The sequence below is a fragment of the Vulpes vulpes genome, chromosome 2 (genome assembly GCF_048418805.1).
Source record: "Vulpes vulpes isolate BD-2025 chromosome 2, VulVul3, whole genome shotgun sequence".
Classification (NCBI taxonomy): Eukaryota; Metazoa; Chordata; class Mammalia; order Carnivora; family Canidae; genus Vulpes; species Vulpes vulpes.
In genome coordinates, this window is record NC_132781.1 from 36,601,861 (window position 1) to 36,616,052 (window position 14,192).

The window sequence follows — 14,192 nt, forward strand, 5'->3', positions numbered from 1 at the left end:
GTGGACTTATTTCCTCTCTCTGACCGTGGCAGCAGGGCAGTCTTTCCCCCCCTTGACTCTGTATACTGAACCCTAACAAATACCCGGACAGGTGGCAAAGCTTAGCAGTCAGATTTGGAGCCGCCTGAGAGGAGGAGGTCTAGAAATATCAGGGAGTATTCTCCTTCCCATCAGAGCAGCGCTGCCCACCTCTGGCCCTCGGGTGCAGAGAAGCGCTGGCGGCACCATCCGCAGGCGGCCGCCTGGGCGCTCTGAGGAGAGGCTCAAGGGTCACAGGAAGCACCCAAGCGGTCCCCGTCTCCTAGGAGGGCAGTCTCCTCTCGAGTTGGGCTTGGCAGTTAGCTTTCTCCCTGCGGCCATCTTAAAGATGCCACCTCTGTGCCTCTGGCCATCTGCCCTCAGGGTTCCAACCTGGGGAAGCCACCATCTGCCCTGGGCTAGGGAGCCGAGGCTCACCCTTCCAACTTCTCCAGGCTGGAGGAGACTGAGGACTGCATCAGGGCTGGACAAGGTGTGGGAGAAGTAGGGAGAGCCAGGACAGGCATTGGCAGGGACCTGGGGATTCATGGCATCTGGAAAGAGGGGCAGACAAGAACCTGGTTTCCCTAAACTTCTGAAACACCTAGTCATAGGAATAGTTGATTGGGACAATGGTGGGGGTGGGGTGGTAACCTAATGTCACCCTTGCCCATCTTCTGCCTGTCACTTTGCAGCCCTTAGGCAGCAGACAGAGAACTGTGACCCAGGAGACCCTCTGACCTCCAGGGGAGAGGACTGTTCTTTTTGGAGAGTGCTCCCATTTATTTCCATCCCTCTGGTCATCAAATCTGCTGTCTCTCATCCCCAAAGCATTCAGAGGCTTACGTTTCTTCTAGGAGGTATAGGTTTGAAATATCCTCGCTTGTAGTCCACTCTCCATCTCCAGACCTGTTCCCACCAGGAGACCCCTCTTTCCTTCTCAAGACACCAGCATGCAAGCAGGGAGGGCCCCCTAGAGAGGGCTTTTAGGAGGGTGCTCTCCTGCCCCATGCCTCAATTTCTCTCAGCTACATATTAAGTCCTAGAATTCTTTTCTCTTGTCTCCCCCTCCCTACCCTCAGTGTGGCATGAGAAAGCAGGAGAAGCATTTGAGGGGCCCTGGGATATTTGTGACTAGAGTACGGTTGTCTTTCCAAGGCTTTCCAAGTCAGTGGGGACCGGGAAGGAGAAGGGAGAGTAGATAAGCAGAACTCTGACCGTTTTCTACCCAGAATCATCCACTAGTGTCCTGTTTGCCTGACAGCTTAGAGGTGGTCTCTGACCTGTCTTGCCTCCCTCCCTCTTTTCTCCCTTTTCTTTACCCTGAAGGCAGGGATTCTAAGCGCCATTGTTCAAAATAGGAAGGGAGGAGGATTGGGGGAGGCAGTTTCCTAAATGTGGAGAGAAACATTTTTGTTCTTTTGAAGTCCAAGGCAAAGGCTCCCTGTGGCAGCCTGAGGCGCATGGGTTTTTTTGTTTGTTTGTTTTTGTTTTTTTCCTCTGAAAGCCCCAGTCATAGGCCCCAGACTGCAATTACAGGGGATATGTTGTTAACAAAAATAAACAAAGCTGTTTTCTGAATCCTCTTGCTGCTGGTAAAGCCTGGCATTTTTTCTCTTTCCTGTTTGAGGGGGTCTGCCCTACAGACAGGTTCTCCTTCCCCTCTGCAGCCACCTAGGAAGGGGACAGGAGCAAGCCTCACTAAAGGATTGGTCTCTCATTGATCTTGACCCTGAGGGCATATTGAGACTGTGAAAGTCAGAGACCCTCACCTCCCTTAAGTTCCACAGGAAACAGTTGATGAGCTAAGGGTTCCCAGGCTGTTCAGCTATGGGATCCAACTTGGTCCGGCTCCCTTAACAGTCTTCTGGACTCTTCTGATGCAGTTTCTGTTTAGGGCATTCTAAGTTTCTACAGGTGACCTCAGACAGACATTGGAAGGATAGACCACTTTCAACTCACCCTTATCATCTCTTGTTGCCTGTTCTGTTAACAAGTTTGTCTGCCCCCCTAGGCTGATCACCTTCAGGAGAGAATTTAACTTATTCATCTTTGTATTTCATCTAGCAGTGCCTGCCACACATTGGGCAGTTAGGGAATATACTTCATGAAGGAGAGAATACAAAGGGATTGTATTTTTCCATGTGGCTGGGTGTAATTAACTTGATCCTATTAAGTCTTTAGATTCTGAGTCTACCTGTGCCCCTCTAACGGTACAGGTTTCTCTGCATTTGTGCACCAGTTTCAAGGGTCTGGGTATGCCTTCACCTTTGAACAGATACCAATAATGAGGATACGGAGTAATCGCCACCACCTCCTTTTCCCTAAGACAAGGCTACTCGGAGAAACTGCAGCGTCGCTCTTTATTTATGAACAGACAGAGCGATTTTTAAAAAAAATTATTTATTTGGGCATTCCGGATGGCCTAGCGGTTTAGGGCCGTCTTCAGCCCAGGGCGTGATCCTGGGGACCCGGGATCGAGTCCCACGTCGGGCTCCCTGCATGGAGCCTGCTTCTCCCTCTGCCTGTGTCTCTGCCTCTCCTGTCTCTCATGAATAAATAAATAAATAAAAATTTTAAAAAGATTAATTATTTATTTATTCATGAGAAACACACAGAAAGAAGCGCAGAGGCAGAGGGAGAAGCAGGCTCCATGCAGGGAGCCCGACGTGGGACTCGATCCCGGGTCCCCAGGATCACGCCCTGGGCTGAAGACGGCCCTAAACTGCTGAGCCACCCGGGCATCCCGCTGGAGCGATTTCTAATTATTCCCGTTAATAACGACGCCAACAGTCCGGCACACACGCATGCACATCCCTGATGTGGGATTCTTCAAGCCTGCCCACCACAGGGTCACAGGCATGTGCCCGGCCCCAGCCTCCTGCAACTTGTTAAATGCCAAACCCATCTTGGTTCAGTCTGTGCGTCCCTGAAAGCGCACCTGAGGCTGGAGATGCTCACCCTTTACTCCCTCGTCTTTTTCAAATCAGCCATCATAGGCCACGGCCACACTACACTTTATTTCTAAGCGAATCTCGGGCAAATCTTAAAGGGGGACAAGGGCCGCGGCACATCGCAGCGTCTGTTCGGCGCCACCGGCGGCCACGTGCCCTCGCGCGCTCCCGGACCGCCCCCCCCCCCGCACCCACCCCCTCCGCGCACGCGCACGCGCGCGGGGACGGCGACCCTCCCTACAGCCTCCCGCGCGCTTCCGCCTTCTTCCTAGCAACGCCCGTAGTGACACGCAGGCCCCGCCCCCTCCCGCGCGCCTCCCGGAAGTGGCCTGCCCAGAGCTCGAGCGGGGTTGTGCGCGGTCCCTGGCTGTTCCGGGGAGCAAGCAGTCTGCCGGGCGGCAGGGCCCCGGCGGGGAGAGAGCCGTCCGGGCCCGGGCCGGGGCTGAGGCTGGGCTGCACGCTGACGAGCAGCGGCGCGGAGCGAGACCTGGTGACGATGGCGGGGCCGCTGGCGCTGCAGCTGGAGCAATTGTTGAACCCGCGCCCGCGTGAGGCGGATCCTGAGGCCGACCCGGAGGAGGGTGAGGCCCGACTGGGGAAGGGCCACGTGCGGAGCGGTGGGGCCGGCCCAGGGCAGCGCCGGGCAGCGCGACAGCGGCCGGCCACCGGGCCTCGCCGCCTGGCCTGCTCGGCTTTCCCCGGCGCAGAGGGAAACCGCCTCCTGGGAGCGTTGCCCGCGCTCGGGAGTAGGGCTTCGGCTCCTTTCTGACCCGCACGCTGGACTGGGTGCTCGGGTGGGCGGAGCATCCCGGGGCCTCAGGCTTCCAGGGCTGTAGCCGGGAGCTAGGGTCTGGGCGTTGGTGGGACTAGGTATGTTTCAGGATGCCCTTACTGGTGTTGAGTTAGAAGTGAGAAGGAAGTCTTAGCCGTTTTGTTTTTTAAGGCGGCCTGCCCCTAAGAACTTACTTGGAGATTGAAGGAGGAAGTGGGATTCCGTGGTGCTGCTTAAGCCTCCTTAGGCCTCGAGACACTTGCTCAGGGGCTGACGAATGCGACTGCTGTTCTGTAAGCTGGTGTTCAAGGTCTAGTTGGGAGTAATCCTGCTTTAGACTTGAATCAGAGAAGTGTGAGGAAGGAAGAATAAGGAAGGATCAATGTGAGTGCTGGACCGTGTCTTAGGAAATATCAGCCAAAAGGGGGGTGGGGGTGGGGGTAGGGGTGGGTGGAGGTGGAAGTGGGGGTGGGGGTGGTGGTGAGCCAGGATAAGCAAACTCCCTTAGGGATGGGATGGAGGGAGGGAGGATAGATGGCTGACTTAACAATATTTGAGCCACTGTCACAAGTGGAAGAAGGATTAGGCTAGCTTTTATGATCCAAGGCGTAGAAATAGGCCCTGCTAGTAGATGCAGAGGTCAAGTTTCTGTTCAGGGACGGCAATACGGTGGTGGTCTTACCTTGAGAAGTCATGCGTTTCTTTTTCCTGGAAGTTAGCTGGGATTTTGTAGAGGATGCGTTAAAAGGATTGGACAGGATTACCGTTCAAGTTCCCTCTAACCTGGAGACTTCCCCCGCCCCCACCCCTCCCCTACAGCCACTGCTGCCAGAGTGATTGACAGGTTTGATGAAGGGGAAGATGGGGAAGGTGATTTCCTGGCTGTGGGCAGCATCAGAAAACTGGCATCAGCCTCCCTCTTGGACACAGACAAAAGGTATTCTGGCAAGGCTACCTCTAGAAAAGCTTGGAAGGAGGACCACTGGGAGCAGACTCTGCCAGGTTCATCTGGTGAGTAGATGTTTGCTTGGTATACTTTCTCTTTCTTCCCTACTTGTTTAAAGTTGTGTGTGTGTGTGTGTATGTGTGTGTGTGTGGTTGGTTTGTTTGGGGTTATTGTTATTATTCTTTCTTGGATCTCTGCAAGTCTCGTGTGTGTGTGTGTGTGTGTGTGTGTGTGTGTGTCCACGTACTGTCTTAGGAGAAACCATGATTTTGGCATTAGAAAGAATCTGAAGAGCTACTTTATTTCGCTTCATAAGCAAGTCTAAAGCTCAGAGCCATTAAGTTTCTATAATCCTTATGTTTAGCCTAATGCCTCACCCTAAAATGGAAAGAAAAGGCAATATGTGTTGGGTATTGGAGAAGGCTATGGGTTGAAAAAGAATTGCATCTGATGAACATGCTACTCATGGATTTTGACCCTCTTCCTTCCTTTAGTTTTTCAAGTCTTGCATTGATTGGGTCACTGTATAAGAATAATCTGTGAAGTTCATTTTTTGCCACTGTAAAAATAGCAAAATCTTTCCCTCTTCCCTGTAAGAGCCTTAGAAGACTGTGAGGACACCAGCTTAGAGTTTTAAAACACCGTAAGTTTCTCAGTGGAAAGAAGGGAGAGGCTGGATATGGTGATTACTGAGTGGATGCCATCTTCTTTTTCCTTTAGAGAGGTGCCTTGGTGAGAATCCACAGATACTATAGAAGAAACTATCATTCAGGTTATGATATCCATGATTTGGCCCTTGGTATAGTTCTGGGGGGCTCCTGATAAGCTCATTTCACATTCTTTGCCTAGAGAGTGATAAAGGGACCAATTGTGAGACAAATGTTATATTTATTGGGCTTTCACCATATATCAGGCATTGTGGTAAACTCTTTAAATGCTAGGAGATTGGAACACGGTAAGTCTTCCAAAGATGCTGTTACTGTTAACATTACATGTATCATTTTGTTTGATACTCCCAATAGTTTATGGAGCTGGTAGTATTTATCCCCATTTTACAGATAAGGAAATTGAGGGACAGAGTGGTTTATATAACTTGCTCAAGGTCATACACCTAGTAAGCAGAAGAGTCAGGATTCAAATAAGGCAGTCTGACTCCAAGGTTTATACTCTTAATTGCTACTCTATGAATATTCCTTAATATGAGAAATGGCACACATAAAAACAACTTAATCATTAATCTCTGCTATTTTTATACTTAGTTTTGTATTTATATTTTGACAGCCCTCTCCATATCTTGAGTTTAAATAGTTCTTTAAAGAAGTACAGAAGACTATCATATAAGTTGTTACTTATGCTTAATCAGTAAAATTATAATGTCTCCTTCACATGAAGCCAATTCCTCATCTTTCCAGGAGAGTTAGATGGATCCTTTTCCATATGCTGTGTACTAATGACATTATAATGGTAATAATATGAATGTTACCATGCATATCTACCACTTCCACCAAGCTATGAACTCTTCCCCATAGGTGTTACATTCTAGTTGTTATTTCTTGGCTTTTATCTACACCTGGCTCATAATAGGTACCTAATAAGTACTTAATAAACAGGGTACACTGTAGTGATATAGACTGTACATTTAATGATGAATTAAATTTTTTCAGATGTAGATTTGGGAAAACTGCTAATTTCCTTACTTGAAGTCTTACCGTTCTTCAAGGTCCAGATCAAAGGCTACTAGCCTCTTTCTTAAAAGCCTTGTTTAAATCCACTTGCCCTACACTTAAAATTTCCCCCTTCTCTGGGTTTTCAAGCCCTGTCTATGTTAAGTTTCGAAGGGTCTATTTTTTCCACTAGAACCTTTTGTTAGAATGAGATCCATGTTTTTTGTTCACCTTTGCTTTTCCCTGTAGCATTATCGAGGTAGATGTACAATAAAGATCTGAATTGAATTGAGTATAATAATAATATGTATTATTATTAGTTATTATTATTATTTTTTGTTGGATGCTGCATGCAGTCCTTTATTTGAAATCAAAGATGCAGCCTAGTGTTTGTCTCAAAGTAACATCCATCTTGTTTTCCTTCTTCTCTTGCTTAGACAAGGAGGTATCTGATGAGGAAGAGTCTGGAGATGGAGATTCAGAGGGGCTGGGTCTGGAGGGATCCGATGAGGATGCCATGAGTGCTGCTGAGGAAGAGGAGTATGATAATGACAGGGACGGCAGTTTGGCCTGGCAGAAGAGGAGCCGAAGCCGCCCTGAGAAAACACCAGGTTTTAGTGTCCAGAGCATCAGTGACTTTGAAAGATTCACAGAAGGAATGGATGACCTCGGTAGCAGTGAGGAGGAGGAAGATGGAGAGGAGGAGAGTGGCCTGGAAGAAGGGGATGGAGATGAAGACTCTGCGGGTGAGAGTGATGAAGACAGGGCTGCAGACAAAAATAGTGAAGATGATGGTGTAGTGATGACCTTCTCCGGTGTCAGAGTTTCCGAGGAAGTGGAGAAAGGAAGAGCTGTGAAGAACCAGATAGGTTTGTACATGGTTTGCTGTTGGCTTATTTTTCTAAGTGTCTACATTTGATCTCCTGTTTGTTTATTTATTTTGGCTGTTCCTTCACTCCTGTGTCATTCCAGTTAGTTTGTGACCTGCCTCCCCTATCTAGAGGCCTGAAGCCCCATTATTCTGTGCTTAGCCCATCATTTCTACACTGAGCTGCTCAGCTCGTTTTGTTCTAGTGCTTTGACAGCTGTGGAATATATTTTTTTAAGATTTTATTTATTTATTCATGAGAGACGCAGAGAGAGAGGCAGAGACATAGGCAGAGGGAGAAGCAGGCTCCCTGCGGGGAGCTCTATGTGGTTCTCAATCCCAGGACCCTAGGACCACAACCTGAGCTGAAGGCAGATGCTCAACCACTGAGCCACCCAGGCTTCCAACAACTGTGGAATATTTTTTCTAAGATTGATTGATTGATTGATTGATTAGGGACACACAGAGAGAGGCAGAAATGTAGGCAGAGGGAGAAGTAGGCTCCCCTTAGGGAGCTGGACACGGGTCCGATCCTGGGATGCTGGGACCATGCCCTGAGTGGAAGGCAGACACCCAACTGCTGAGCCACCCAGGCATTCCAGCTGTGGAATATTGAAGAGGAAACAGTTTTCTCCTCTCTTGGGGCTTCATCATTCCTTCTCTGGTATAGCAAATACTTGCTTCCAAGGTACTGAATTTATTTCCTATAATAGCAAGTATTTTTGTGCTAGGAAGCTGTGTTAAAGCCATGCTTTGTAGAGACTGATGTGATTTCCTGTCCTACCCCTTCTCTACCCCCCCAACCCAGGAAGATTTTGTAACTGAGGAATGAAATCTTTTTTCTTTTTCAGCACTGTGGGACCAGCTCTTGGAAGGAAGGATCAAGCTACAAAAAGCTCTGTTGACTACCAATCAGCTTCCTCAACCAGATGTTTTCCCTATTTTCAAGGACAAAGGGGGCCCAGAATTTGCCAGCGCCCTAAAAAATAGTAAGAATACTTATGTCATATGGGGATACTTAGAACCACTGGAGTATATATTGGGATATACTTGGATTGTATTTGCAACATCACACAGTTGAAGAGATTTAGTTTCAGTGATAATATGGTACAGAATAGTTTTTACTTTTTTTTTTTTTTTTAAAACGATCTTATTTATTGATTCATGAGAGACACGCAGAGAGAGCCAGAGACATAGGCAGAGGGAGAAGCAGGCTCCCACAGGGAGCCTGGTGCGGGACTCGATTCTGAGAGTGGGATCACACCCTGAGCTGAAGACAGATACTCAACCACTGAGCCACCCAGGTGTCCCGATGAATTTAGAAATTACTTGGTTTGCAGTCCCCTCATTTTACAGATAAGAAAACCAGAGCCCAGAGACAATGGGTTGCCCAAAGTTATAGAGCTTGTTCATGCATAGCAGAGCCAACTCCAGCTTTCCTACCTTACTATTTAAAAGTCTTCTGCACCGCCTAAATGTCTGAAGTGTTACATGCCTTGCCTCCTTTGGACTCTGCTGTGTGCCCAAGGGCACCAAAGAATGGGGCAGAGGGAGATTTGGGCTTAGTGTACTGTGGTTGGAATTGCTGTTCCGTATTTGCATGCTGAGACTTAAGTGTTTTCATTTGCTCTTTAAAACTTGTTTTTATAGTACCATGGAGTTAGAGTTGGAAGGGACCTGGGGAGGACATCTGCCTCCAGATAGAATCACCTCAAAGTTCAAAGTAAATATTTAGGATTTCTATGGTAGGGGATCCTGCAAACCTCTCTTGTGGGAAAATACCTGCCTTTTTTTTTTTTTTTTTTTTTTAAACATGAACTCTGTGCCACACATGGGCTCAAACTCACAACCCTGAGATCAAGAGTCACATAGTCTACCGACTCAGCCAGCCAGGTGGCCCGGAATACGTACTGTAATTAGGAATTGCTTCCTAGGGTCCAGCTATCAGGTCCATCAGGGGGTACCTGAAGTCAGGAACCCCACGGATACTGTGAGGGTGGATCTTTTCTATCCCTCCCTTAGTTTTTCTCCCCTTCTTAAATAAATGATAAATTGGCAATTTTCAAAATTTTTGAGATTTTTGGAGCACTTACCTGCTGTTTACCTACCTTCCTTCCTTCCTTCCTTCCTCCCTCCCTCGCTCCCTCCTTCCCTCCCTCCTCCCGCTCTTTCTTTAAGTAAACTCTGTGCCCAACATGGGGCTCAAACTCACAACACCAAGATCAAAAGTAGTATGCTCTATTGACTGAGCCAGGTAGGTGCCCCATCTCTCTATTTTTAATGCCCTGGTACCCTAATTCCTGGTCTGCTTTGGAGGGAGGCCTAGACTGCTCTAGGTTAAATGTCTGGAGTGTTACATGTGGAGACTTTTTTTATTTTGTTAATTATTACTCTTTTTACTTGAGCCTGTGCCTTTTTTTTTTTTTTTTTTGAGCCTGTGCCTTTTTAAAAAAAAAATTCATCTTAAAATATTGCTATTTTAAGAGTTAGTCCCTGTCAGGTGGACACATTCTTATTCTTGAGTGTAACTTAGTTTCTTTAGCTACTTTAGTATCATTTACTTTTATTTCGCAACTGTTCTGATCTTCTTAATCTTTTTTTGTACTTAACCAATTCCCTCTTTGTCTCATTGGTGCATTGCAATAAATGTGACAGATGTCTGTGACAATCTGAGAGGGTGGGTTGCAGTGGAGGAGGGAGAAGAAAGGCATGTTTGTTTAGTGTCACATATTCTATCATTCATTCTAACCTGAATGATGGTTTCTTCAATAGTATCTAGTAAGTAACATTTCTGCACATCTGATGGGTGACTAATTTTTTTTTAAGATTTGTTTTTAAATATTTATTTATTTGAGAGGGAGAGAAAGAGAGAGAGCATGGGGTGGAGGGGCAGAAGGAGAAGGAGAGAGGGTCCCATGCAGACTCTGACACTGAGATCATGACCTGAGCTGAAACTAAGTCGGATACTCAACCGACTGTGCCATCCAGGCACCTTAAGATTTTATTTTTAAATCCTCTCTATACCCAGTAAGGGGCTCAAAATGATGATCCCAAGATCAAGAGTTACATTCTTTACCGATTGAACCAGCCAGATGCCCCAGGGTGGCTAATTTTTGTTTGTTTTCAATCTTATGACAGCCATAAAAATGTAATACTTCCCTATATTGGTAAACGGTTTAAGAAAAACTTCTGGGCTGTATTACTCTGGGTGCACCATTTATACTGTGCTATATGGCTAGTGTAGAACCAAGGCTGAATATGTACTGACCCCAGAAGAGGCACTGGAACTTACTGTCTTTAATATATCTCTTGTCAGTGCACTGTCTTATAGGAGTTAAAGTTAGACCGCCTCGCTTTAGAATCCATATTGGCAATGGATTACCTATGTGACCTTGGGCAGGTTACTTCACAGAGAGAGGGCAATAGTATGATTGTGAGGATTGCAGGACATGATCAGTATAAAGCATTAGCATAGTGTCTGGCACACATGTTAGGCATGGGTATTTTTCTGCCAAAAGAAGCATTTGGTAATGATCAGTCATGTGAATGATGGTCATCAGTGTAATAACCATCATCCTCATTGTCTTCAGTGTTTTTTGACTTTTTATTAGTACTCAAATTTCCTATATAATTTAAATTAAGCATTCCTTCTGGAAAGTGTAGTGTTACATTCTCCTTTAATGCTCACGATTCAGCTTTTGTCTCATAACTATGAAAAGATGATCAGAGATTTCCTTGCCACCAAAGCCAGCTACTGCCTCTTTGAAGCATTCAACCTTTCCTTGACATATTTGACTTTGACTTTGGTGACACTGTGAATGCTGTTTGGGTTCTCCTGCCTTTCTAATTTTTTTCTCCTTTCAGACCCCTCTTATCCTCTCAACGTCAGTTTCATTAGCCATGGGATCCTGTTCTCAGGATTGATATATTCTGTCTTAAGCATTGCTGTTTACTCTCATAGTCCTAAAATAGCCTCTAAAGCAGGAGATTTTAACCATAGTTAAACTGATGAGCAGCATGCTGTTCTAATGTCAGCACCCTCAACTCTATTTTTCAGAAACTAGATCAGTATCTCCTTTCCCCAATACACATGCACTTAGTCTGCAATCACCTTGGTGTTACATGTTGGTGATTATAACTCTTGAAGTAGTTGTAGAAGTGATAAGTCATAAAGTAGCTTTAGCAAAATTAAGGGTTTTCCTGTGGCAAAATCATTTTTCTCTAAAGAGGTTACTTTTTTGTCTCTGTTTTTCTTTTTTAAAAGTCCTACAGGATTAGGAGGCAGGTCTTTTATGTTGGTGGCAGCAATGTATAAGGAAGAAAGAAACCTGAGCATGAGTTATTTAAAAATTGTCATTATGGAATATATCAAGCTTACATAAAAGCATGGAGACTTGTACAATGAACCCACATGCCTTTACCAGCTAAGCAGTCATCAACTCCTCGCCAATCTTATTTATTTATATTTATACTAACTCTCCCTCTACTTCTAGATTTGTGTGAAGCAAATAGTAGATGCTTTATCATTTTTTTCAGTAAATCAGCATGTATCTTTAAAAGCACTTTTTAAAAAACCATAATACTGAGGTGCCTGGGTAGCTCAGTCGGTTAAGTGTCTGACTTTTAATTTTGATTCAAGTCATGATCTCAGGGTCTTGGGCTCCCTCCTCTTCCTCTCCCTCTGCCCCTCCCCCTGCTCTAAAGTCTACTTATAGATTTAACTCTCTCTAAAATAAATAGATAAATCTTTAAAAAAGAAAAATCACAATACTGTTACTCCATATAAGAACATTAACAGTGATTTCTTAGTAAGTGTAATTTTAATGGATGGGGGAATTGAGAGGATTTCTGTAACAGACACTCTCTACTATCTTTTTCAGAGTTGGCTCTGTAGCTTTAAATGAAGTGATTAAAGGAAAGCCAAACTTCAGCCATAATAAGTTGACCTTTTAGTGAAATGCATGTTATTAATGTATTTAATGAGATGCATTACAAACTGCAGTGAGCACCATGTTTCATTACAGGTCTAAAATGCAATATCATTAAAGACCTTTAATAGAAACAATGGTTGACATTTGCTATTTCCCATAAGCAAAAGAACCCAGGAACACAGTATAATGTAATATATAGAGAGGAAGTGTTGAGATTCTTTACTTGCGTACGAGTATAAGAACAAATTCCACTATTAATAAATTACATTGTCTTTGTTCCCCTGCATCTTCCCACTTCTTGTTCATATTCACCCTTTCCACAATCTCTGGCCTTTCCCCCAGCCCTTCAATTATTTTGAATTGAATAGACTACACTTTTTTTTTTTTTTAGACTACAATTTTTAATGCTAATTTGATCTCAGCACCAGTAGACACCTTAAGAATAAATTTTTTTTGGGGGGGATTATTTATTGAGAGAGAGAGAGTGTGTGTGTGAGCTGGAGGAGGGGCAGACGGAGAGAGAATCTCAAGCAGACTCCACACTGAGCTTGGAGCCTGACTTGGGGCTCCATCTCTCCACCCTGAGATCATGACCTGCGAGGAAATCAAGAGTCAGACACTAAACTAACTGAGCCACCCAGGTGCCCCTTAGGAATAACTTTTTAAATTTTGAGTAAGTCATGGGCAATCATGGAGTTTTTATAGATAATGTTTCTGTTTTGTTTTTTAGATTTTATTTTTAAAGTAGGCGTAGATTCACAGGGCTCAAAATTCAAAAGATACCAAATGTTTATTTTTTTATTTTTTAAAGATTTTATTTATTCATGACAGACACACACAGAGAGAGATAGAGGCAAAGACACAGGCAAAGGGAGAAGTGGACTACATGCAGGGAACCCGATGTGGAACTCGATCCTGGGACCCCAGGATCATGCCCTGGGCCTAAGGGAGGCACTAAACTGCTGAGTCACCCAGGCGTCCCAGCCCTCCCTTTTTAAATTACTTAGCTGCCTTAGGTGACAAATGTACGTTTCTGTGTTCTCTCCATTAATACCTTATGGGTTCATGGCAGAGTTTTCACAAATGATATGTAGAACCCTGAAACATTCTTAATTATTGGGTAAGTTTAAGTGTAGCTTGGGACAGAGGTATTTGCAAGCTTCTCCTAGTGTAGCACTGTGTCAGATTAAGGACCCTTGTCACTGTAGACTTCCATCTAGCAAAAGTAATAAAAGATCTTTTTCTTTTAGCTGATGTCTCATTTTTAAAGATATCTTTACTGTTTTATTGTAAAATTATGTCATGCTTCAGAAATTCAAAAATACATAAAAGCATAAGGAAGAAAAGAAGGATTACCTGCAACCCTACTGCCCAGAGGTAACCACAGTTTTCATTTTGATGAATAACCTTTCAGACCTTTTCTGTGCTTATACACATACACATACATACACATACACGTGCTCCTTTTGAAAAAAAGAAAGGAATCTTATAAATATGTACTATTTTGTAAGCTTATTTTTTTTACTTGATATATCATTTCATGTCAGTATATTTAGATGTACATCAGCATTTTCAGTAGCTACAGAATATTCCATTTTATAGATTTACTGAAATTTATTTAACCAATCTGTATTGATGGATGCTTAGGTTTATTCCAGCTTTTCACTTTTATAAAGCATGCTTTGATAAACATCCTAGTACATACATATTTGTGCAATTTGTTTGAAAGTAGCCCTTCCAATAGAAATATAATGCAAGCCACATATGTAATTTAAAATTTTGTATTAACTAGGTTAAGAAAAAGTCTAAGAAAACACGTAAAATTAACTTGTAATATATTTGATATTTTATTTAACTCCATGTATCAAAAATATTTTAACATGTAGTCAACAAATAAGAAGGTATATTATATATCTTTTTTTCATGTTAAATCTTTGAAGTCCAGAGTATATCCTACTTTTACAACTCATCTCAATTTGGACTAGCCACATTTTGACTGCTTAGTAGCTACATATGGCTATGGACATATGTATTGGACA

At 44.2% G+C, this 14,192-nt stretch overlaps 1 protein-coding gene across 2 annotated transcripts in view; it reads left to right on the forward strand.

The window, feature by feature from the left end:
* Positions 1-3,179: 3,179 nt before the first annotated feature.
* AATF (apoptosis antagonizing transcription factor) overlaps positions 3,180-14,192 on the forward strand; it is a 105,018-nt gene continuing 94,005 nt past the window's right edge. Inside the window, exons 1-4 of one of the 2 annotated variants that reach the window (XM_025996094.2) lie at positions 3,180-3,553; positions 4,564-4,755; positions 6,792-7,223; positions 8,074-8,211. In XM_025996094.2, coding sequence (XP_025851879.2) covers positions 3,469-3,553; positions 4,564-4,755; positions 6,792-7,223; positions 8,074-8,211 — 847 coding nt within the window. In that variant the 5' untranslated portion in view covers positions 3,180-3,468. The remainder of the gene's footprint in view (positions 3,554-4,563; positions 4,756-6,791; positions 7,224-8,073; positions 8,212-14,192) is intronic. The other variant, XM_025996095.2, reaches the window with a different exon arrangement.